The sequence below is a fragment of the Electrophorus electricus genome, chromosome 17 (genome assembly GCF_041902795.1).
Source record: "Electrophorus electricus isolate QZ-2024a chromosome 17, ASM4190279v1, whole genome shotgun sequence".
NCBI classification, from domain to species: Eukaryota; Metazoa; Chordata; class Actinopteri; order Gymnotiformes; family Gymnotidae; genus Electrophorus; species Electrophorus electricus.
Genome location: NC_137513.1, coordinates 16143127 through 16166794, shown reverse-complemented (window position 1 = coordinate 16166794; position 23668 = coordinate 16143127). Strand labels below are relative to the sequence as shown.

The window sequence follows — 23668 nt, the reverse complement described above, 5'->3', positions numbered from 1 at the left end:
TCAATCCAAGTAGCTAAAGCATGTAAAAATGAAACTGCACACAGGACATTGAGCTTTTGGGCTAAAGATATGCCCCATGCACCACAAAAGCCAGCACAACAATCTTGCGGCCAAGGGAGTCACCAGAGGTCTGTTTCAGTTAGCATCTCTTTCATTTTCTCTCTTTCATTTTCTCTCTGTCTTTCTCTCTCTCTTTCTTGATCTTATTCAATTACAGCATATATTGTACAACAACCATAATATCCACCATTACCCCTTTCTAAATGATATCCATCTTCAGAAAAATACAAATATGAAAACTGTATTTAGACCAAGCCTGGTAGTACATGGCAAAAAGCATGTTGCATATGTTAAAACACTTGTATATTACACCATCAAAACTAATATCAGTGGGATGCTGAACAAGCCTTAAGTTGAAGCATAAATAGGTATATATCCTACCAATTAATGTGTCTTGGCTTGCAAGTCAAGGTTGGCCTAAACATTTAACAATTAAAAATACTTTTAGACTAACAGTTGCATCACAAGACCAGATGTGGAAAACTAAAATAATTCTAGTCAAGCTACATTATCTGATTACACCACCACGAGTGTCTACTTCAGCAGTAATGTCTTACAAGAGCTGCTCACTGAATAGACGCACAGTGTAGATACAGTGTGAGTCCCAATGTGAAAGAGCTAGTTTCCTCTGACAGCAAGCTCCTGAAGCCTCACCAACCTTCCTACTAAACAGAACAGAGGCCAGCGGTCGTAAAAGGGGTCCTGGCCTTCGTTGGCGCTCAGGCACTGGCGCCCCTCCTCCCGCACTCTGCTCAGTTCTGAGCCCGCGTCCTCCATAAAGATCTCATCGTCCAGGTCCTCCAACTCATCCTCCTCCTCCACCTCCAACTTCCCATAATGCCGCTCGTCTGCGAGCTCGGTTATGTCAGAGTCAGGGTCGGAGTGAGTGGGGGAGGGGGTGGGATCACTCATGCGCTCGCTCATGCATGTGTTGAGAATGGGGGTGCTGGTGCAGCCGGAGACATGGGAACTGGGTTAGTACAACTCTACAGGCACCCACACAAACACACATATATGCATACTCATACACGCAGTCACACAAGCACTCATGCTCTCACACACAATCACACATACACACACAGGCTACTCAATCACATACACAATAATCATAACTTATTCGCACACACCCTGTCTTACACAAACGCGCACATATAAACACGTTCACTCTTATATAGACACACACGCACACTTTCCCTCTGATACTTGCACGCATACATTGAGCCATTTGTTGCATCCAGTCACAAACCCAGATCTACCGTTTTGTGCTGAGATAATAATTTTGTGTATGAAGTGATGATCACACAAAAGCTTTAAACCACTAAGGTTTAATTATAGGCTGGCGATAATATGTTGTAATCATATAATTGATGACTTGGATCAATTTTGAAAGTAAAGGCTATATGTAGCTCAATGCTTCATTCAAACTCCGATCACTGTTGCTAAGCACAATCTAAACCATACAAACATTGTACTGTACTACAGAGTGGAAGGTAAGGCAGAAGCTCAGCTGCTGCATTTCAAAGCAGTGACGTGCATGCCACACACACACACACACACACACACACACACACAAAACCCAGACATACACAAACACGCATACATTGAACAGGTTGGGTACTGACCGGCCAACGAGGCGGAACCAGGGGAAGCGGTCATAGAAGGGGTCACCGCCGGTTAGTGCATGGTCGCATTCCTCCACGGCACTGCTGGGTACCTCTGCCGCACGGTCGTACATCTCCCTCATCAGATCCAGCCTCTGTCTGCAGGGCATGTGGCCAGAGTGCATTTAAAACCAGCACTGACTCCATGGCTAACTCTGCTAATAATGAATGAACGTTACTTATCCAAATTCAGCAAATACAATCATTGTAAATGATCTCCATTAGCTTTCATTCAGGGTTAGCCATGTTAGTATTTTTGGCCTTGTTGCGCCTTTATTGTGCCTCTGTAGCATAAAACTTAAATTGGAAAGTAAACTGGCCCATCCAGCTTTTAACAAATGGGGCAGTAGCTACCAACCCACCTCCTGTAGATCTACCTTCCTGCAGGTTTCATTTGCAACCCAAATTTCTCACACCCAATGTGGCTAATCAAAGACTTCTGATGGCAGGTTAGGGCTGGAACAAAATTACAGAAAGGTAGATCGCTGTCTGAAATGGGTCAGAGTTGGAAAATAACTGGGTAGGATGACCGACCTCCAAGAAGAGTGCTGGTAAGACTGATGTAGGCCAGTAATTATTTTCACACAGTGGCTTACTGTTGGATGTGGGCTGTTTCATCATACCTCAATTTCTCTAAGGTCCAGTAGTGTGTTGCCCCGTTCTTCTGGTCTTGCACCTCCACAGCTACTATGGTACGTGGGAAGGGTCTTTTCTCACGGTCCTTGGCTATGCTGGGGGGCAGGAGATCAGGAGGAAGTGGAGAATAGAGGGTGTCCGTGAGCAACACAAACTGGAACTGAACCTGGAGGAAAGAAATAGTCAGCAAAGATATAGATACCGTGTTAATAATAATTACATATTAAGAATATTAAAAGAGCTTGGCACTTGGCACTCTCAGTGGAGCACTATTAGTGGACCCACTACACAGACAATTTTGCTTTTATATAGCTTCCCATACACCTGTACCAAGTAGTGCTAGAAGGTGGGATTAAAAATGTGGAACATCTGGTGGGTTGAGAACTGTGCTATATAATACACTGTAAGAATGTGTAGTAGTACTGTTGTATCGTTTTTTCACTACAGACTACTCCTTAAATAATTACACATTATAAAAGGGGGAAATAACTCAAAGATCTTAAGATGGAGCTCAGAGAAGTTCCTGCTTTGTGCTAGAAGGATGGACACCACCCCCAGCCTGCATGCTGAAGATGCAAGAGTTAGATGTAGAGGTCATGGAGAACAGAGAGAAGACAGGTGGATAGAGGGGTACAAAATTTCATCACAGGTAATAATGGTGAGATGGAAATATTTCAGCCAAGTGTGTGTTTCAGGTGTGGTCCTTCTCTCAAAAGTCAGTCATTGCATCTGGTTAATATCCAAAGCGAGACCTCAAATCTACACTACATCAGCAACTATTACACAGTATTATCAATCCTTAGCCAACAAGAAACATCAGAGGTGCTCACTTTCTTCTTGAGCTCCACACTAATGGCGTTAGCCTCTTTGAGAAAGATGGCATTGCCCCAGAGCAGGTCCCGCAGGGAGGTGAACTGGTAGAAGCGCCATTTGCGGAAAGCCCACAGTGCCAGCTCAGTCTCACGCTTGGTCCATGGCACAGCTGGGAATAAAAACACACAACACATTTAAACAATGGCTGGCGTTAGAGAATGTTAAGAGATATTTAGGAGTGTGCTCTGCTCATGGGGTTGTGAGTTGGTACATATACCTGAGTGTAGTCAAGTACACACAGGTGTGATAATGAATATTCCTCACCTTCTTCTTCCAGTTCCTCTTCTTCTTCTGTGGTTTCTGGGTAATACCTGGAGTCAACCTGTTTTTGGAGAGCCTCCAGCTTACTCTCATAGTCCTGAGAGGGAAACAATGGGTTATATATCACTTTTCACTTTACGTTTTACCTGCCATTCTTTTCAGTCCCCTGTCTGGAGAGAGATATATAGGGTAGCCAAACAATGACTTACAACAGATGTGACATCATCAAAACCAATCAAAATATAGTTCCCTTTGAATGTCCCACCCCTGCCCAATCTGGTTGCTATACTTTCATAATACAAAACACTAAAAAAAAAATTAAAAAAAATTCTGCTTTGCCTACTTTCCCGACATTTTGTGATTAATGACACAAAGTGATCAGGTGGCCGTATTCTCCACTTTCCCCACTTTTCTTGCCATTTTGTAACTGATGTGATTTCCTTATAGAAATTTTCAATTAAACCAACAGTCATAAAATGCTATAATAAAGATTAAACTATAATGGTAATAAAGGTAGAGTATAATAAAGATTATTCAACTATGAATCATAATTTAATTAAAACAACACACTCAAATAAACAAACTGGAATGCTATAATATTCAATGCAACAGGCAGCATGAAATATAAACATTATTCATTATAATTCAGAATCAAATAAAAGGAACGCATCTTACAAATGACAAGATAATAACACATCTTACAAATTACAAGATAATAACAGCAGACATTAATCCACATTAGTCATAATTTAATAATAATAGACCATTATGATTTTCCACATTAGTAATGGCAAAGAATGGACTATAATAGGGCTAATTAAATAAACATAAGGAAACAATAATTAAAACCAAAACTGTAATATATAACAGGAATAATAGGACCGAGGAGGCCTCAGTTAGATGATGGGATGTAGAGGTTTACAGGAAAATATTAATTTCTGATTGGTACTTTTGAAAGTGGTCAATCAATGTTTTAATTATCATCTCACTCCAGCCCTACCTCTCTCCCTCCCTTGGCTAGCCCTGCTTACCAGTCTCTGCTGCTCCAGAAGATTGCTTGCCTCTTCCCTCTCCCTGCGATACTGGTCCTCAAGTTCCTGCAATCTGCATACATGACATAAGATCATTCATAAGATGAAACGGTAGTGGCTATACTTGATTTAGACAGAAGCGAATTTTGAGCAAAAACTATTTTTCCATATGGACCATATTGATATAACCTGATGCTACATTCATTTGCAGAGATGATTACCTATTGGAGCAATGTGAGACTAAGCCTATAAAACAGTACAAAGTAAAAGGTTGTGAGATTCAGGATGGTTTGTCAGTACAAACATGCAGGATACCCAGAGAGTTCATTTATTACCTTAATTTTCCAATGGTCATTTTGGTCATAATTACTGAAGACTAATAATGGTTTAGCATTGGTTCAACTGACCTGAGATCAGAGAGTTTACTGAGAGAGAATAACCTCCTACCTCTTTTCCATCTCTTGTTTCATGTCAATGCCTTGTTTCTCCAGGAGCTCTCTCTGGGCGAAAGCCCAGTCCACGGGCTCCACGGGTGTCTCGGCACAGGGTGTCCTCTCTCGCTCCTGTCTCGCTTGCTCTGGGTCATTAAAGCGGAACACATGGCTCTTCCCCATGATGATACGGTTCCCTGAGAGGGACATAAAACACAGTAAAAGGTTATTACTCAGGTTAGTTTCTCCAATATTGTGATTCACCTCAAAAAAGAAACAAACACCATAATAAGTGTTACATTCATGGTTAATGATTATCAGTCTGCCTTAAGGACTCCTATGCATATCATAGTTTTTGAATTCTCCCTGTTCAAGCACAACTGATTTAACTCATAATCTAATTACCAAGCCTTCTAAGAGCTGAGTCAGGTATGTTAAGCGGATGAAGTCTATTTAAGATGTCAAGTGCTTTGGGTCACTTTGACTGGTAAATACTGCTATAGACAACATTGCATGGTTTAGATTGTGCTGAGCAACAGTGATCGGAGTTTGAATAAAACATATACTAATACTTTGACCCCTTGGTTTGGTTAAAGGATTAAAACACTAAGACTGCAGTGGAGTTTGAGACAGGGACTGTGGGCTCACCTGATCTGAGGACTGTGGGCTCCGTGACTTTCTTGCCATTGACATAGGTTTCTGCGTCAGAGCAGGGCTCCAGGACCACCACTCCCTCTCCCAAGGAACTGGTGCTACTTGTAAAGATACAGTGCTCATCTTTAATGAAGTGACCACTTAGGACAATGTCCTGCCGACAGCTGGCATCCTCACGACCAACCCTGAAGAGAGAGAGAATGAGAGAGAGAGAGAGAGAGAGAGAGAGAGAGAGAGAGAGAGAGAGAGAGAGAGAGAGAGCATGAGAGAGATTCCTAAATAAGAAAGACATGGTGGGTACAAGGAAAAGGCTGCATTCAAGTGTCTTAACTGATTCATCTTATTAAACATTGAGGCAGTGTACAGCAGGGCCAAAAGGTAAAGGAATATTTAAAGAATAGATTCATTCATTGAACACACATGTTCAAAGAATAAAACTTAAAGAATAGACATCAAGTAATTCACAATAATTCACATTTACCTCAAGGTTGATTGCTGACAAAGAAATTGGATTATAACATATGGTATGTTTTGCAGGAGCACACCATGTCTTCAGACAACAGTTGTGGCTTAAAGAATGAATGCAGAACTTCAGAAAGGGGAAAGAACTTGGACTGAAGTTCTTGGTGGTTTTTGTTTGTACTAGAAGGCCAGACTCCCTATAATGAAGATCCAGGAGTAGAAAATTGTGTGGGAGTGGTACTGGTCAATAATTAATATTAGCTAAGTTTCAGGCATGGACTTTCTCTACAACACCAGTAACTGTATAACTCCACTTTGAGATTATATTGTACTTTTAAAAAACCCTTACTTTGTGATTCCATCTTTGATGTAGTACAGTAAGCATTCAGACATCAGTGGATCTTCATTTAAATTGACCAAATGAGGTGTCTGAAATACAGGAACATGGACATAGTTACTGACATCTTTTCTGTCAATGAACAACATATGAATGAAAATCTTGAAGGGTCTCTTACTTTTTTTGGAGAAAAGACTCCAACCGTGCCTCCATCTTCTCTAATTGCCACTCCCATTTCAGCCAGAAGAGCCTCCCTGCATAAAACAAAGAACAAGGCTTATGTATACAAAGCATGCAGACATCTGAATGCAATTATTGACCACAGACACAGTGTGTGACCTCTCCATCCGGATGGCCTCTGTGCGTCTGAGCTTCTCTTCCCAGGTCTCATTGAGCTCTGCTATAATCTTCTCAGTTTCCTAATGGTAGAGGAAGACATAATGAAAAGGATCACAAACAGCTATTCAGTTTTACATGTGTACATATTTGTTGTTATACGAATAGTGTACTGATCACTTGCAATATATTAGCATGATCTATACCCAACAGCTGTGTGATTACTATTCTATTCATTAACAGTTTTCATATTTCTGACAATTTTGCCAAAGATTAGTGCATTCTTCTATCCATTCACTTATACTGTCATCAACTAAGCATCTATTAAGATATCTAGTATGTATTACCTAGCTATTCATGCATTTATCATATTCATTTCAGTCTGAAGACCATCCATCCATCCATCCATCCATCCATCCATCCATCCATCCATCCATCCATCCATCCATCCATCCATCCATCCATCCATCCATCCATCCATCCATCCATCCATCCATCCATCCATCCATCCATCCATCCATCCATCCATCCATCCATCCATCCATCCATCCATCCATCATACTCCCTGATACCTTCAGTCTCTCGATGGCTTCTTCACTGCCAGGGCTGAACATGATGCGGTCATTAAGGTTGCTGACAGAGCCAGCCCGACTGGACAGAGCGGAGAGAGATGGAGAGGGACTCATACCCGTCATGGCATTGGTCACTGTGGAGAGATCACCTTTTTGATTGAGAGCTTAGAGACCATTTACATTAGGACAAATCTGCCAAGGACGTTTTGGAGAAAAGAGAAAATGGGAGCACAAGTTTGGAGAACAGGAAGTGGAAGTCACGGCGAGTCATGGGCACAAGGAATGGCGGGAGGAGGAAGAGTAGAAAATAACCATGAAAAGCACAATGAACATAAATTTGAGGACTCTTAATTTGTGAATAGGCAACCAGTTTTTCTCTCTAATATAAATCACGCTAGACAACATTTGAAGAATGATCAGCCTTTTATGATGCCTCAAATTCATTTCAGCACCAAATCCATGCCTGGGGTCAAGACCATACAGCTGTTTATAAGGCCCATGCTGATCTGCTAAAGCATGAGAACAAAGGGCCAAGCCAACAACCAAACCTTACTTTCCTAACTAAAAATCAACCCAAAGCACTCACATCTGCAAGTTAGCATAGCAGCCCTGGAACACAGTAGGCAATAAATCTGTATGCTACATAAATTCAATTCAATGGGTTGAATTGTGCAGTTTGCAAGCATGCTACAGTGCTCCAGTGCACCCTGCTTTGGCCATAGTAAGCTGCAAAGCACTGGATGCCAAAATACACACATTTCAGAGCAGGTACTCCAGGCCCAGGAGAGCGATACGCTGAGAGACAGAGAATAGAAAGAGGGAGAAAAAAAGACACAAACCCTCAGTAATAATCATACACCTGTCCTTCATAGTACTGGCGTTACCAGTGGGTCTTAACACGAAACTCAGCATTTACTGCACATCCTTCGATGGACATGTCATGATTTGCATCAGAGAACAAGGGACGAAGAAAGGCATTTCTCATCTGCTCCTGCCCTGTATAGAGTCAGAGAAGATAGAGTCTCACTCTCAATGATGTCACCCAGCCCCTGGGCATAGAGGAGGTCCTTCAGCCGAGCCACCTCCTCCTTCAGCTCTCGCACCAGCCGGTTGTTGGGGTCCTCGTTGATGACGGCGTTGCAGCGGATCTGCTTGGCACGGTCAGCATATCTAGTCAGAACCATGGGGCAGAACAGCCCTAAGTGCTCATACAAACATTTTCAATTACATTTGGCTTCTTGTGCTTATCTTTCTAAAATTGTAAAGGTATGCTTGGTTAAATCATTACAAATTTTATGTAAGGCCAACGGGTTTTCTATCAAGCACTTACAGCATACCTAAGGCTGCTAATTCACTGGGTTGTATATTATGAGATTATAAGAAGATTTTTATGATCAGCCTTGGTTGTTATACTATACTGTAATATTTTGTGGAAAACTGACATTCATATCTTATGCCTAAACTCTTTTTGTAATGAGTTTTATTAAGACACTTCTAAAGAGAAAGTTAATTTAACAATGTTGCACGAAAGAAGTATTAATGATTTCTAAAGCCAGTTTCCTGTAAATAGTCCATATTCCTGGACTAAATTGCAGTGCCAATGGTGAATCACCATAAGAAATTATTTTTAATCCAGGTTTAGGATTAACCTGGTCCTGGGAGAGTGGCCCTGTATGCATTGGTTAATTTAGGCTTACCTAAGGGTGCTGAGGGTCTCATCATAGTTAATATCAGCAGGACTAAGAGCTGCTACCATGGCAGTACGTGAGTTTCCGCCTAACCAAAAACAACAACAACAACAAAACAACAACAACAACAACAACACAATGTTGTTTGTAAATACATATATAACAAGTATAACAATACAATCATGATAATACAATCCTGTTATAATCTATAACTGATATTCAGTGTACTTAGTGTACTGACAGAAATAATTTTTAGTGGAATGAATTCATATTATTGAATATGGGATACAGATGTAAGATGTGAATGCTCAGACAGTCTTAGACAGTTTCTTTAAAGTCATCTTAGACAGTTCCTTTAAAAGTAGATGATTTTGGAAAAAAATATTTAAACTTATCATCCCAGAACTACACTATTGCCAGATCTATTTCTAACACCTATACATGGTGGGAAAATAATAATAATAGTAATAATAATAATTTTTGTTACAAAATGCCTCATACCAAGATTCTCCCTAAGAAGCCAGGTGAGAACAGAATCTCTGTAGGGGATAAAGCTCTCTGCTTTCTTCTTCTTTTTGTTCTGCACACAAAGAAACATCACAGAATGTTAACACTGCAGTTCAATGATCAGCAGAAGATTAAACATGCATCTTACCTTGTTTGGTAGAGAGTCCTACAAGGAAACAGAATAGAAGAGAAAAAATATTTTAGGTATTCATGAGTGACGAGTCATCATTTGTAAATTAATGGTAATTATTCTCTCTGTACTCTTCTGATTTCTCACCATTTCAGCTAAAGCAGAAATCACTTTGCCCAGTGTCGTCAGGGACTTATTAATATTAGCTCCTTCCTAGAGATGACAGAAAAATCAATGTTATATGATCTCGCAGCCAAAGCATTTCATGTCTTTACCAGCAGTCACTTGAACTTTACTTGAGCCACTCAGATGGGACACTCTGACAAAACAAAAGGCTGTCATCCTCACACGAGGCCAAGAGTCTCACCTTCAGTCTGGTACCTTTGGCTCCAGTGGAATCAGCTCTTTCGCTGCCTGCCAAGTCCACTAGGCTGATTTTGCTGACCTGCGTGCACAAGCAAAACACTTTGCATCCCAGCCAAATGATGCACTCTAATACACACAAGACTGCATGATGGTTACATCTATATTTTAGGGAGCTGTTATCTAAGATGGCCACAATCTTTCCTGTAACTGAGTAATAGAGGTATCATTGGGACACACCCATTTAGGAAGGATAGTCGACTGTACCTTCTCAGAGGTGTTTTCTGTGTCACTGTCATGCCGCTTCTGTGTGAAGATGATGTTGAAGACAGCATGAGAGCGACTGCTGGTCTCATTCATGTTTGTAGCTGCCACAGTTCTGAGACAAGGAAAGAAGTTTGGGTATTGTGTAAAGCAAACATGTATATTTAGTTGAAATTAAATATTCTATTAATAAAATTCTAAAAATATCTAAAAGAGTGAGACCATTAGGTTAGACAGCACTGTCATCCCCTACTAATTTGTTATACACCTACGTTTCTGTACATTCTATACAAAAGAGGAAATTAAGCAAAAATAACTTGATAAAAAAAAACATGACATTATTTGTAAGAAATGTTATTCCCTGATATGAGGACACAGGGTTTCACAAGGTTAAGAAACTTCATCAGACTTCTTTCTCTGGGGTTTATTGAGTCTTGCATGAGAAGGTGACACATATACACTTGCCTGGCTTTGTTTCCGGAGTCCATCAGGTCTTGGATGTCATTGTAAGACGTGACGGCGAGCTTGGACAGGTCCTCCACATAGGGGCCCATTAACGGATGCTCTCGCACACGTAGGTTCCCCTTGTTCTTAGGGTTCAGCAGGTCCCGCACACGCTCACAGTAGATCTCCATGTAGCTTACCTAATGAGTTACAAAGAATAAGCCCACAGCTGAGGTGGAGACTCAGACAAAAAAATCAAGTAAACAAAATGTTTATGAGAATGTTTTTACCTCTACCGAATACGACATGTTGTTGTCATTATTGTAATTAATCTTGGTGAACAGGTCTTCACAGAGCTGCCAGGGATTCAAAAGATGTCATTTGTTTCTGAAAAGCATTTAATTGTCTCTATAAACTATTACTGTAATTCAGTACCCTATCAGTAATCTGCTTAATAACTCAATATTATCAATGGTCTTTACCAGAGGTATTATGCCTTGTTGGTCTTTCTCCTGTTTGCCCATCATGGTATATGACTTTCCAGCTCCAGTCTGGCCATAGGCAAAGATGCAGACGTTATAGCCTTCAAATGCATGCAGGAGCATCTCTTCTCCAATGTCTTTATACACCTGTTTCTGGCAGGCATAGTTAACATCTTCTGGCTAGAAAAAGCACCAGGAGAGAAAAAAAAAAAAGATATCTGAATACAATATTAATAGAAGTGCGTCTTCTGTGATGATTAATCATGTCTAAACTATGTAGTCTGAACCTGAATTACAGACATAAACAGAAGAAAACTATGAAAAACTATTAGATCAAGCAATTAGTATTAGACATTATATAAGAATCTATTGTTTAAAGATTAATTTACTGCTGTAAGTTAACTGTAGAAACAAGCATTGGTTTAGCTCAAACTCACTGATGTGTGAGACCAGTAAGAATAGTCGAAGTTGAAGCTCTTGTTCTCTTTTGGCTGTTTGGGGTTTATGATTGCTGGAAAATAAGAGAAGTTACTCAGACAAAACCTCAGAATTCAATAAACTGTGGCATATTCATTCAAAAAGATGAATATTCCACAGCTGTATGCAGGATGCACCAGGTAGCTTAAAAAGCCTCCAGTGAAAAGGTACTCTTGAAGAGCACAGTGCTAGTAATGCCAAGGTCATGGGATCAATTCCCAGGGTGTGCATAAACTATCATCCTGATAAATGTATAAGTTGCTCTGTATAAAAACATCTGCCAAATAACATGAGGTGCTTATTTGCACCTTTGGCTATAAAGGTGAGGCACTTGTTTGTACCTTTTCCCAAGACAGATGCAAGCTTACGTATATTTAAAATATTAATTTGTTTCATTTTCTATTCGTGATTAAGGTTGCTTTGGCAGAAGCAGTTGTGTTCTACTCAAGGGCACTTTCAAGACACAGAGGCCCTGCAAAAAAGAAACGTTTCTGCAAAAACAGGTCAAAAGCAGCACTTCTGGTAATGGAAGCATGTAGCAAAGGCTCTTGGAAATAAGGAATATGGAAAGGACTGGAGCAACCTACCACCTTAAATTCCTTCAGACTGCTCAGAATGTGGAGACCCTGTTATGGAAAATGTGAATATTCTTCTGCAAAATTAACATTGTACTTTCCTGAAGATGCAACATTACCCATACCTCTTTCAAAACATGTAACAAGAGGCAAGCTATGTCCTGCTTGTGGTCATCAGCAGAACATCTAATATAATTAAAATCTCAATTTCAGAGCAGTGTATTGTTTGTAGGCATGTAGCTGGCAGACTGGTCCTAGAGTGTGTTGTACATGCCATCACTGGTTGTGGGAATGAGGTCATTAACCCGAGCCGCCTCCCCCAATAGCACAAAGCTTTGCAGTGTGGTGATCATCACTTCGCATCTGGCATCAGCTGACCCTGTTTACCCACACACTAAACACAACAATGAGCGGTTCACTACTCATGGAGATGCAAATACCATTAAATCCTCATTCCAAAAAGAGCTTTTGTCACTGTGCATGTAAGGAATACTGGAAAAGACAGCAATGGATATTGTTTCATCTTAAGGCACTGTTTTGAAATCAGTACATTCTGGGACTAATGGATTTCTGGTAACCATGAAACTGGGCATTCCTACAACATCTAACTCTCCATTGATATGCATGACCTCTCATGACATCCAAAAAAACACATGACACTGGAGATGTATTAACATAAACTCTTTTATGGGTATTGACAAGAGACTGTATCAGTGAATATTTCATAACAGCATCATCCAACATGACCCATCATGAAGCATTTGAATCATCTCTAGCTCAACAGCTTTGCCAGAGCAAATAGTTCAATCAAGCTGGTACCAAGAGGCACCTTTAAGCTGAACTAGTGTTGGCAAAACATGGAGGCACTCACTGGTAGTGTTGCCCGACATCTGAATGATACATTTGCTCTCTTTCCCGAGCTCTCTGGAGTTGAAAGGCCGCACCCTCACGGCCACCTTGACGGAGGCTCCCGCCATGACGACGCACCGTTGGAGCTGGACGCTGCTGCGGGCCGAGCTCTGCTGGGTGGAGGGATGGAGCAGATGGGCCACAAACTCAAGGCCACCCGCCACCTGAAAGGCATTGCACAGGGTGCAAAGTCAGCACAACACCATGTCAAACTAAAACTGGAACACTGAGCCATTACTCATAGACATTTCGCTGATGTCAAGATCCTATGCATGATGTCAGTTTGTAAATAATCTCACAAGAATAACGGTGTGGTATTTAAGAGATTCAAAGATGCTTAAAAATAATAAATGGTTTAGAAAAAGGATAATCATTCACCAAATAATAATATAGACAATATGTAAACAAACCCAAGGTGAGGTACTTAATGTTATAACAAAAAAGTGCTTGTTGTTAAGGCAGATATCTGAGCAAGATGTAATAATCAATAACATGTAGAAATACTAATACTAGAAAACCTTTGAAAAACACCCATCTTCAATTAGTGGTATCTGGTTTAGAATTGTTTTAAGAACAGCCAAGCAAATATTATATCTTTTGTATTTAAATAAACATTCTACACTCATCAGTCACTTCATGAAAAATACACCTTGAAGGTGAAAGGTTAGATTCTATAGCACATCTTTTGTGAGGCACAGTTTGCATTAGCCACCCATCATTAGTGATGAATTTCTGACTACAGGAGTAGTGCCACCACCACGTAATGTTGTGATGAGAAAGAATATTAAGGAATAGCAGTGGTCCTGTAGTCACAAACTGGCCAGTGATTTTCAGAGTAGAGAGTAAGAAGTATACTTCCTTCAGGTTATAACTGTACACTACAGGTATACATTATAGACATGTACCTATAAGATATTCTATAAACCTGCCAAGGAACAGGGTATGTGTGGCTAATAAAGTGTCTGGTGAGTGTATGTGTAACACAAAATCCTCATCACTTTACCAACACGGGAGCTATTTTTTCCATCTCCAAATCTATGCATATAATTTTAATGCCTAACCATAAAACTTCAGTTTTAATGCCTATAGTAAACTTTCCAGCACACAAAGTCACTTCCAAGGAACAGCAAATAATATAGAGCAACATCAAATGAGCCATTCAGCAAGTTCCTTTGAATACATCTACATCTATGGTGCATACTGTTGGTAATCGAATAACCACACAAGAACCATAAACTAGAAGAGTGAATTAGATGAAAATGAAACTATTTTCACTGTAACGTGGAACAAAAACAAAAAAAAGACGCATTCGTTGTTTCATCTGCAAAGTGTTGCAATGCTCTCATGCACTCATCGTACTGCGTTGTTACATGGCCTCGGGCAATTTTTTCCCCCGTAGGTTGGCGGAAAATGCAGGTTACGAATTGGGAAGTCATTAGTCGGATAAAGGCGTGTATCAACTCTTAAATAAGCGCCCAGAGTTCGTGCACCTTATAATGATGTGCATTTTTGAATGATCTTAACGGCGACAGCGCTATTACACGCGCCAGTAAACATGGCCGCACGTTCCTCCAGCGTCGAAATGGGTGATTGACGGGCGCTGGCATGTGATGCGCAGCCCGTGCGTGCCCCTCTTACCCGCCCGTCAAAACATTAAACATAAATTTTCATTTGTTTTAATCAGCACTCAGGGTAATCGATTAATGTGCGGACTGCCAGACTTGTGAGACTGGACTCGATATCTAATTTTGCTTTCGAGTCGCTTCGGAGCTTATCTTTCGCCGCAGCACAGAAAAACAAACGTGACGCGACTGTTACTATGCGAATGTTCCCTAGCATCTTGTTATCCAGTGCAAGGTGCAAGACAGTTAGTACCACAGACGATGTTCCAACAAACCTACTATTATGCAAAAAAAAAAATTGGCGACTGATATTAATAAATATTATTTTACAATTATATTTAAGCCGTTGGATTCCATGTTGGTTTATAAGATACTCGGATTGATGACAATCGCTTATTTCCTCTTAAAAAATAATTTCAATTTTTAAAACATCGTTCTTAGAATGTAAATACGGGCTCCACCATTTTGTGTTCATTGTGCCCATATTCGGTGGCACTGCCTCACCCCACCTCGCAAGCAAGAGGTTACATCCAGCATTTTGGCTGATTACAGGTTTGTCAATCTGTAGCACTGTGACATCTGGTCCCATTTAAAAATGTAAACAGTATACACCAATAAAATACTTGAAAAAATCTGAAATATATGGTCTTTACTATAATTATATTTATTACAATATATAGAAGCCCTGAATGTCAGTTATTTGGTTGAGCGAAGATTTTTATACTGTATGGTATAAATATTCTTTGAAAATGTTGATCTTACAATACAGTAAAATATTTAATACATCCATTTATTTTGTTAATTTTCTTTACTGCCTATGGGTTCACCAGCTTATCTAAGGCCTACAAAACAAGAACAAGGCAGAAGTGAACACCACCCTCTTGACTCCCGAGACCATATCAAATACAAAAAAATCCCAGCAATTTTCTATCAAAAGCAGTAACTGCAGCTGATCTACCTACCCAATCACCCCGACGGCGAAGTCCCGGCAAGCCTTTTGGAGGCAGACGTTATTCCATCAAGCCTGCTGTCCGCGTGCAAGTTGTCTCCTTCACCCTGCGTGTTGTGTGCTAGTCCTCAGCCTCTCCCTGGCTCAGCACATCCTCCTCCAGCCAAGCGTCAGACCAGGGTGGGGGGTCGGGGGTGGGGGGTGAGAGAGAGAGAGAGACGGATGGGTGTAGAGGTCCTGGTACCCGTGGTGCGTCAGGGCATGGGTGGGATCGCAAGAGAGCAGGGAAGGGGACAGAGGATGTGAAAGAAGGAGAGAAAGAAAGAGGAAGAGGGAGAGAGAAAGAATGGGAGGGAGAGAAGGAGTGGGGGTGGTTTTTTCCATCTAGCACAAAATGGCTGTGATGCTGGAGCTGAGGATGCTAAGCTGTGGTGAGGCAGTGATGACATCATCAGTGTGGGAGCTGGAGGCTCTGGCAGAAGTACAGGGAGTGAGGGGAGAGCGAGCTCTGGGAAAGAAGGAGAGAAAGGTGGAGAGTGCTTGCTTGTGTGTGTGTGTGTGTGTGTGTGTGTGAGAGACAGACCAGACAGGGGGAGAGAGAGAGAGAGAGAGAGGTGATGCTTTAGAAGTTGCTCTTGCCAGAAACACTTAGCAGGCCTGCATCATCCTTGCTTACATGTTTACAAAGAAAAAATAAACATTTCTCAGAGGTCCACAGTTCTATGTGTCTGCAGAGCTTTACCTCAGATAACTTGCCATGCACAGTATTGTTTGGCGGCAGGCCACTGTGAAGAGCCAACAACTCCAGCTGGCCAGGGACAAGGAAATAAAACAAATTTGTCCATTAGTAGACAGTATTTTCAATCAAATTGTAACTGTACAGTGTCAATCTTTTAATAAAACATTGCTAATTCTGCTAATTTAACAAATGTTTTTCATAATAATTAATAAACAAATATCTTTAATTAAACAGCATAGGTGGTGAAATTAATTTATTTGAAAAAGTCATTAACTTTTTAAAGGGAAAAATAAATTCATTCATGAAAACAATGAATTAATTATAATTAGAGCTGTTCAAAATCTTCAGAACAGCGCCATCTGCTGGAAAACTGGGTGTATTACAGGTTCGAATACTGTTGGATACCTTCTAATAAACCTAGCTCAACGCAACGATTACGTAAACAATTATGTAAATTATGTAAACGTCACTAACGTTGACGTATACGGGAGCTATTAGTATCAAAGTTACGCAAGGTGACGATCGATAAAAGTTACAGTGGCACATCAAGTGTGCTTGGAACTCTTAATCAGTAAATAAACGTTACATCAGCGCGCACATTCTGATATTAGGAGAGATCAGACTTGCTGGAGCTCGCCTGCTACCTCCAGCCAAGTGTTATTGGCCTTCCTCTACATGCTCATTGGGTGTTTGGCCCCCGTCATGGTCAAAGGCCACAAGCAGACAAACAACAAGGCCCTGACTTATTTACTAGACAGTCTAATTATTGACCTAGGACCAGCAGTGGGCGAAGTCCATATTCTAAAGAATGTTCTACATAAGCTTATTATGCGCATCCAAAGATTAACAAAAAACTACTGAAGGGCAAAGATGCTGAGGTACACAAATATACTCTCATCCCAACTTGCTAACCTAAAGTTACATAATATAAGAACCCTTACAATATCTGGAGGTTAAAAAAAAAACAAGCAAACAAAAAAAACATGCAAGCATGCTTTCTTTATTATACCAAACACTTTTCTGACTGTGACAAAGCTTAGCTGCTGTGGATGCACAAGTACTAAAGAATGGATCATTTATTTAAAATAGAACATTCACTATATTTATTATTAATGTTATTGTTATTGCTGCTGCTATAACACACCACAGTAATATTTAGTACTGAAACAAAATACAACAAAGTACATTTGAAAAAAATTATTGTATTTGTATGTTGGTAGGAATTACAGCTAGTGATGATTTATATCGATACTGAAACATGTGGGAATTGAGAAAAATTTGAAACTGTGGTATTACAAAAAAGTTGGCAAAACAAGTTTTCAGTGGAGGTCACTAGAACCATATCACCTGGTAAGGATGGTGTTTGTTAGAAGATTAGTTGGAGGTGATGTAATCTAGTTTGAACCAGACCTATCCTTCCAAATGTTGCTGGTTAAATCATGAATTGTCCTGCTGAACCCTTTGTTCCCATGCATACACAAATTAATCTTTAATGTACCTAAAAAAGACAGTTTAGAGTTTTCAAGTTGTACAATTCAGCAATTTTAAGGGATTCCAAAAACACCACACATGAACACAGAACTGCCAGAGTGTACAAAAACAGTTTGTACTGACCTTATTAACAATTCCACTGACATGTACAGTACTATGCTAAATCCTTAGACCACTAAAGAAAATACAGGCTATTTGCCTACATAGGAAGTGTTTAATTGCATGTAGCACATTAATTAATGCATAAAAACACTAATACAAGCATTTATGCTTGTAACAAACATTCATGCAAACAAACATTATTACAATAAAAAGTAACACATTTTTGGAGGAGCTGCTAGAACACCGGCTTGGTTCCAAGGCAGCTTCTCAAGTTTGAAAGTTGTTCAGCATGATAATTTCAAGAGAAACATCATTAGAGATGATGTTAACTTCAAATGGAACCCAGTTAAGACCTACAGATGGAAAATCTACAGACTGGGCAAAACGGAGTCCCACACTCAACATAAGTTAAGATGTATGGTATTATTCAAATAAGAAAAGGCACAACAAAAGGCTAAAAAAGCAAGTTTGAAAACACTGGGGCTTTTTTGAGAAAATATCCATTTTTCACTGTGATTCATGTGCAACATAACTTTATTGGATGGCCTAAAATGTTTGCACATGTTTGCACAGTCCATCCCTAGTAATGAATACAGTGTTCATTTGTGAACTGTAAAAATTGTGAACTTGCCACTTGTAACTGGTAGTAACCATGGAAACTAAGCAATGCCTTTGAATAGAAAGTAGCAAAAAGTGATGATGTCGTATAAAGCAGCATGTTATTTCAAAGTCCTTCATTAAGGCCAAGGGGTTTCATGAAAATGTAACACCTTTGTGTCCTTAGTCCATTTTGGATTAATGAAATGTCATCCCATGTCAGTGTGTATATGTATGTATGTATGTGTGTGTGTGTGTGTGTGTGTGTGTGTATTTCTACACCAGCCAATCCACTCTCTTAAAAAGAGTAGACTCCTCTTTGGAGCCAGTAAACATGAAGCAGTACAAAGCATAGGCGATCAGTAGAGTACATAATCAGTATTCTCTGCCAATTATTTTGGGCACCAATTTGTGAGTTTCTACTACTTCATAATCTGATCATCTTTTCTAATCTTAAAACGAGCCACAAAAAAAGATGAAAGGAAGTTATCCATTTAAAGACAGCATACTAGAGCTAAGTAAAATATATTCCCTATGAACAATAAATAAATAACTAAAAAAAAACACAAGAAAAAGTGGTGAATTGCCAGCATACATTACACGGGCTGGGCAGAGTAAAACGGAACTGCCTACCAAACCCAACTAGGACCTACTGCCATATCCGTCCAAGAAAAATACATAGAGCTATGATAAGCAAACATGGTAAACTCATATTCTTGACACTTGAGAGCAACTGTTTGAAGAAATCATTAAAAGCATTGAATTACATCCCAAATACAACTCTCAAATCATTCTGCTTCTTTTTTTCTCTTTTTAACTGTCACAGAACCTTTCTCTCTACTCGATATACAGGAGGAGGGGGGTTGTTACCAAAACCTAGTGACGCATGATGTGTGTTCCTGGGGTCAAAGACCCTCTAGTTTTAAATATTTGCCAGGTTTCATGTTTACCAGAATCTCGTTGTCCCTCTGACAAAGTCGTATTTGCGCGTTAGCCCAAAGCGAGGTGTAATATGTTGCCGAAGACTTTGCTATCTAGGGGCGCGCTCCTGGCGCATCAGACAGGTTTGGAGTGCTCATTTTCCTGCAAGAGTGCGACTCTGGGGCTGCGCATTCAACGAGCAATGTCCTCCGTGAACATCCCACCGCCAGAATGCATGCTGCGTCCGCTGGAGGTGCCTTATCGATATCTGTTCGGACCGGGACCATCTAACGTGCCGCCCCGTATTTTAGCTGCAGGAGCAAGGCCTATAATTGGTCATTTACACACAGAAATGTATGAGGTAAAGCACACACACAAATATGGAATGCACGCGACATATTATATTTACGCACAAGACATTGTTACATTCAATACACAACATTATCAGTTTACAATTTGCAATTAAAACCAAACCATATTTTTTAGATTATGAATGACATCAAAAGAGGAATCCAGTACGCTTTTCAGACCAACAACCACATGACTCTGGCTATGAGTGGATCCGGTCACACCGCAATGGAATGCGCAGTTTTCAACACTGTGGAACCGGGAGAAAGCGTACTTGTTTCCATTAACGGGGTCTGGGGAGAACGAGTCGCCGAAATCGCTGAGAGAATGGGTAAGTTACATATTTGCAAACTTTCAAACTGCCGAGACCAAATAGATCAACACACTTGTAACTGTAATCATCGTCAGCTGACAATTTACATGGTCACTCGATACCTAATCGATTCTTATACTCTCTTTTTACTTCAATTTCAACAGGTGCCAAAGTTCACACAATGGTAAAATCTCCTGGTGGTTATTTTACAACTGAAGAAATTGAAAAGGTAAAATTCTCCTTTCAAATCAATTTAACCTTAAATTAAAATGAGTATGATAATATTCATATTAACATAATAGGATTTTATAAAAGTTCACCATGTTTAAAGTCTTTAAAGTTTTTGAATGATTGTTGACGATATTTATCCACAGGCTCTAGCCAAACACAAGCCAGTTCTGTTTTTTCTCACACATGGAGAGTCCTCAGCTGGGCTGGCACATCCTGTTGACAATGTTGGAGACCTCTGTCTCAGGTGAGGAACACCTCATCCCGCTCACTCACTCTCGTGTAATCTTTAACATGAGCAAGTTGGGTCTGGGGAGTTAGGTACCTCAGTATGGGTGATAAACGCAGAGTCTCCATCCAGCATGACGATGATGACAGTTACAAGTGTGTTTACCTGTCATTACAGACACAACTGCTTGTTCTTAGTGGATTCAGTTGCATCACTGGGAGCTTCACCTCTTCTGATGGACCAACAAAGTAGGTGGAGAACGTATGGAAGGGACAGTAGCTAGTGGTCCTTTTTGATCTGCTGTGAGTGACTTTACTACTGCTACCTTTTATGTAGATGTAATTTCTTGTATTCCCATTCTTACCCAATAGAAATTGACATTCTCTATACGGGTTCCCAGAAGGCATTAAATGCTCCCCCCGGCACAGCACCCATTTCATTCAACGAAAGAGCATGGTGAGAGCTGTGTGTACATAATGCTACCATGTGGTGTAGGAACTAGTAATATGTTGAAACTATCAATAAGGCACCTTGTCTTATGTTGAACATGTTCAATGAGTTAAGTTATGCTTTTCCCATTTTATCAGCCACAAAATGTTCAATAGGAAAATAAAGCCTGTGTCCTACCTCCTTGACATGACCCACCTTTCCAACTACTGGGGTAATGACAGCAAATCTGCAAGAGAGTGAGTAAGAATGCATGTACTGCCATCAGCATGAGCTGTATAGTGCGATCTGCTTCCGACCCAAAGAGGTCTAAAGCTATAGATCATTCTGCTGTGCTACAGGTACCATCACACTGGGCCTGTATCTGGGTTCTTTGCCTTGAGGGAGAGTCTTGCCATCCTTGCTGAGAAGGCAAGTTTTATATCATCCCTGACACAAAACAAACAGTCATAGATATGACAAGTTATTCATTTTGCCTATATGGCTTTATATTAACTTCAATTAACTAGCAATCAAACTAAAATTATTTTAAAACGAAGAAATAAATAACATGCAAGTTATGGAATATTTGTATATTAGGGTCTGGAAAACTCATGGAGACAACACAGGGAGGTGGCGGAATATTTGTGGAAGGGTATAGAGGACCTGGGCCTAAAACTCTTCATCAAAGACAAGGTGAGGCATTCAATCCAAGTGAGATTCAATTAATCGATCATATTTTAACTAGTCACAAGGCTGCATCATGCTATTCTTTCCTTAAAAGGATTTGCGGTTACCCTCTGTCACCACCATTGCTATCCCTGATGGATATGACTGGAAAGAACTTTTGGCTTACATGATGAAACACCACCAGGTGGAGATGACGGGAGGACTAGGGCCCTCTATTGGCATGGTGAGGAAATGCATCGGACTGGCTCAGTAAATCAGGAATGAGCACCACTGGAGCTGGAGGGCTACAGCAGGCTAATTACCAGGCACTTAATGAGCTAAACCATGTGTTGGAGCAGAAAAATGCCAATCTGAAAATGGTAAACTGTGCTAAAGTTGCTCTGGTTTACCCAGCAGCAGAGGTGCCAATCTATGGTTCCTAGAGGGCAGTACAGTATGATCAAATTCCTCCTCACACACACACCTGATTAAACTTGTCTGTTAATAAACAAGTTTTGTAGGTGTTTTAGAGCAAGATGATCTCTAAATTTTGCTGGACTCTGGTCCTCTAGGATCAGAGATGGGCACCCCTGCATTAGAGACAACAGGAAAGAATATAACTTCAATAAAGCACAATGTTAATATGTTTGAACAACTGCATAATTAATTAATAAGTACTAATTAATTTCTGTTCCAGGTGATTCGTGTGGGTCTGATGGGCTACAACTGCAGCAAGTTCAATGCTGATAAGGCTCTTACTGCCTTGGCTGATGCTCTGAAACACTGCCCAAAACGCAGGGGGTAGAGACTGACACACTGGCCTGGAAGCCCAGTCTGCTCCTTCAAAGTAGTCTGGAGAGTTCATGGACAAAATACTTGTACATGTGCCAAAAAACAAAGACTTTAACTTGAGAAATGTAATGTGCACATGTATAACTGAGTACATACAATACACACTCAACATAGTTATGTGCACATAATTGTAGTAACATACATGCTGTCAGTGTGAATAATATGTTAAATTTAGTACTGTTTAAACTGTACAGCAAACACTTCAGTGATTTGTCTTCAAATTGGGATGAGATTTAATAACTCCTAGAAAGTCAATCAATTGACATAGAATTACTGGAATTAATTAATATATATGTCAAATTGTTAATGCACAATAAGTTGTTAATGGTAGCCTGGTTACTTAATAATTCCCCATCAATAATCAACATGCCTTATAATAATACCTCAATGTTCAGGAACACTGAAATGTCAGCCAATCCAAACACATTTCTTAACACACATTTCTTGCAAAACAAACTGTCAGTCTGTTCCAGAAGATTATATATATATATATAGGAATAATCGTATGTTACCTCTTTGTTTCCTTCATAGCTCAAAGGAACTGGTCATCTGCCTTGTATCCCAATGGACAAAAGTCTTTTGGTAACATTGGGAATGAAATATTGTGGTAATAACAGTTTCATTTTATTTACTTTCTTAACACAAGAAAAGTATTCCAACCAACCCTGAGACTGAAGATACTGAAAAGAAACATTTTCAAACTATATGTCCATTCAGAATCATTGCATGTTCTGACAACCAAACAGTGGTTTACCAGATAGCCTCCTTGGAACATCCAACAAACTATGGAATAAAACATGAAAACCACAGTCCTCAACATGTCTCAGGACCTTAGACTCAAAAGTCCAAAACACCCACCTTCAAAGATCAACTGTGCAGCGAACATAAAAATACCAAAACAGTCAACTTCTATCCAATCCAATTTCCCACATAAATCACCTCTTCTAACAACTGAGAGACTAAAGAAATCATAATACATACAGTATTTATTAAATCAGTGGACTATTCTAAACTCCCTGTTGATAGCCA

General features: G+C 40.0%; 2 protein-coding genes across 9 annotated transcripts in view; one reads left to right on the top strand and one right to left on the bottom strand.

The window, feature by feature from the left end:
* The window catches only part of kif1ab (kinesin family member 1Ab), a 28959-nt gene extending 12867 nt beyond the window's left edge, over positions 1–16092 (bottom strand). For 2 of the 8 annotated variants that reach the window (XM_081699674.1, XM_027026638.3), the window contains exons 1-26: positions 15738–16092; positions 13116–13317; positions 11630–11703; positions 11193–11372; positions 11001–11066; positions 10732–10910; positions 10270–10381; positions 10007–10084; positions 9787–9852; positions 9658–9675; positions 9504–9582; positions 9012–9090; positions 8342–8484; positions 8071–8109; positions 7315–7448; positions 6746–6825; positions 6585–6660; positions 6419–6498; positions 5602–5792; positions 4970–5150; positions 4523–4595; positions 3495–3588; positions 3188–3339; positions 2345–2523; positions 1683–1820; positions 719–1006 (exon numbers count right to left, since the gene is read on the bottom strand). In XM_081699674.1, coding sequence (XP_081555800.1) covers positions 719–1006; positions 1683–1820; positions 2345–2523; positions 3188–3339; positions 3495–3588; positions 4523–4595; positions 4970–5150; positions 5602–5792; positions 6419–6498; positions 6585–6660; positions 6746–6825; positions 7315–7448; positions 8071–8109; positions 8342–8484; positions 9012–9090; positions 9504–9582; positions 9658–9675; positions 9787–9852; positions 10007–10084; positions 10270–10381; positions 10732–10910; positions 11001–11066; positions 11193–11372; positions 11630–11703; positions 13116–13221 — 2885 coding nt within the window. In that variant the 5' untranslated portion in view covers positions 13222–13317; positions 15738–16092. The remainder of the gene's footprint in view (positions 1–718; positions 1007–1682; positions 1821–2344; positions 2524–3187; positions 3340–3494; positions 3589–4522; positions 4596–4969; positions 5151–5601; positions 5793–6418; positions 6499–6584; positions 6661–6745; positions 6826–7314; positions 7449–8070; positions 8110–8341; positions 8485–9011; positions 9091–9503; positions 9583–9657; positions 9676–9786; positions 9853–10006; positions 10085–10269; positions 10382–10731; positions 10911–11000; positions 11067–11192; positions 11373–11629; positions 11704–13115; positions 13318–15737) is intronic. The other 6 variants (XM_081699675.1, XM_081699676.1, XM_027026600.3 and 3 more) reach the window with 3 other exon arrangements.
* A 3507-nt stretch (positions 16093–19599) lies between these two features.
* On the top strand, positions 19600–23667 carry agxtb (alanine--glyoxylate and serine--pyruvate aminotransferase b). The gene is made up of 11 exons (XM_027026392.3): positions 19600–19935; positions 20061–20253; positions 20400–20464; positions 20610–20710; positions 20870–20940; positions 21064–21148; positions 21280–21378; positions 21481–21550; positions 21719–21814; positions 21903–22031; positions 22485–23667. Exons 1-11 carry the CDS (start codon positions 19666–19668, stop codon positions 22590–22592), a joined length of 1287 nt encoding a protein of 428 aa, XP_026882193.2. The 5' UTR covers positions 19600–19665; the 3' UTR covers positions 22593–23667.
* Position 23668: the final 1 nt, after the last annotated feature.

Bases quoted from the DNA above. Each gene is read 5' to 3' on its own strand.
- agxtb (XM_027026392.3), top strand. From the start codon at position 19,666: ATGTTGCCGAAGACTTTGCTATCTAGGGGCGCGCTCCTGGCGCATCAG. The intron at 20,254-20,399 runs GTAAGTTACATA...CAATTTCAACAG, and splicing joins CGAAATCGCTGAGAGAATGG to GTGCCAAAGTTCACACAATG. The intron at 20,465-20,609 runs GTAAAATTCTCC...ATTTATCCACAG, and splicing joins CAACTGAAGAAATTGAAAAG to GCTCTAGCCAAACACAAGCC.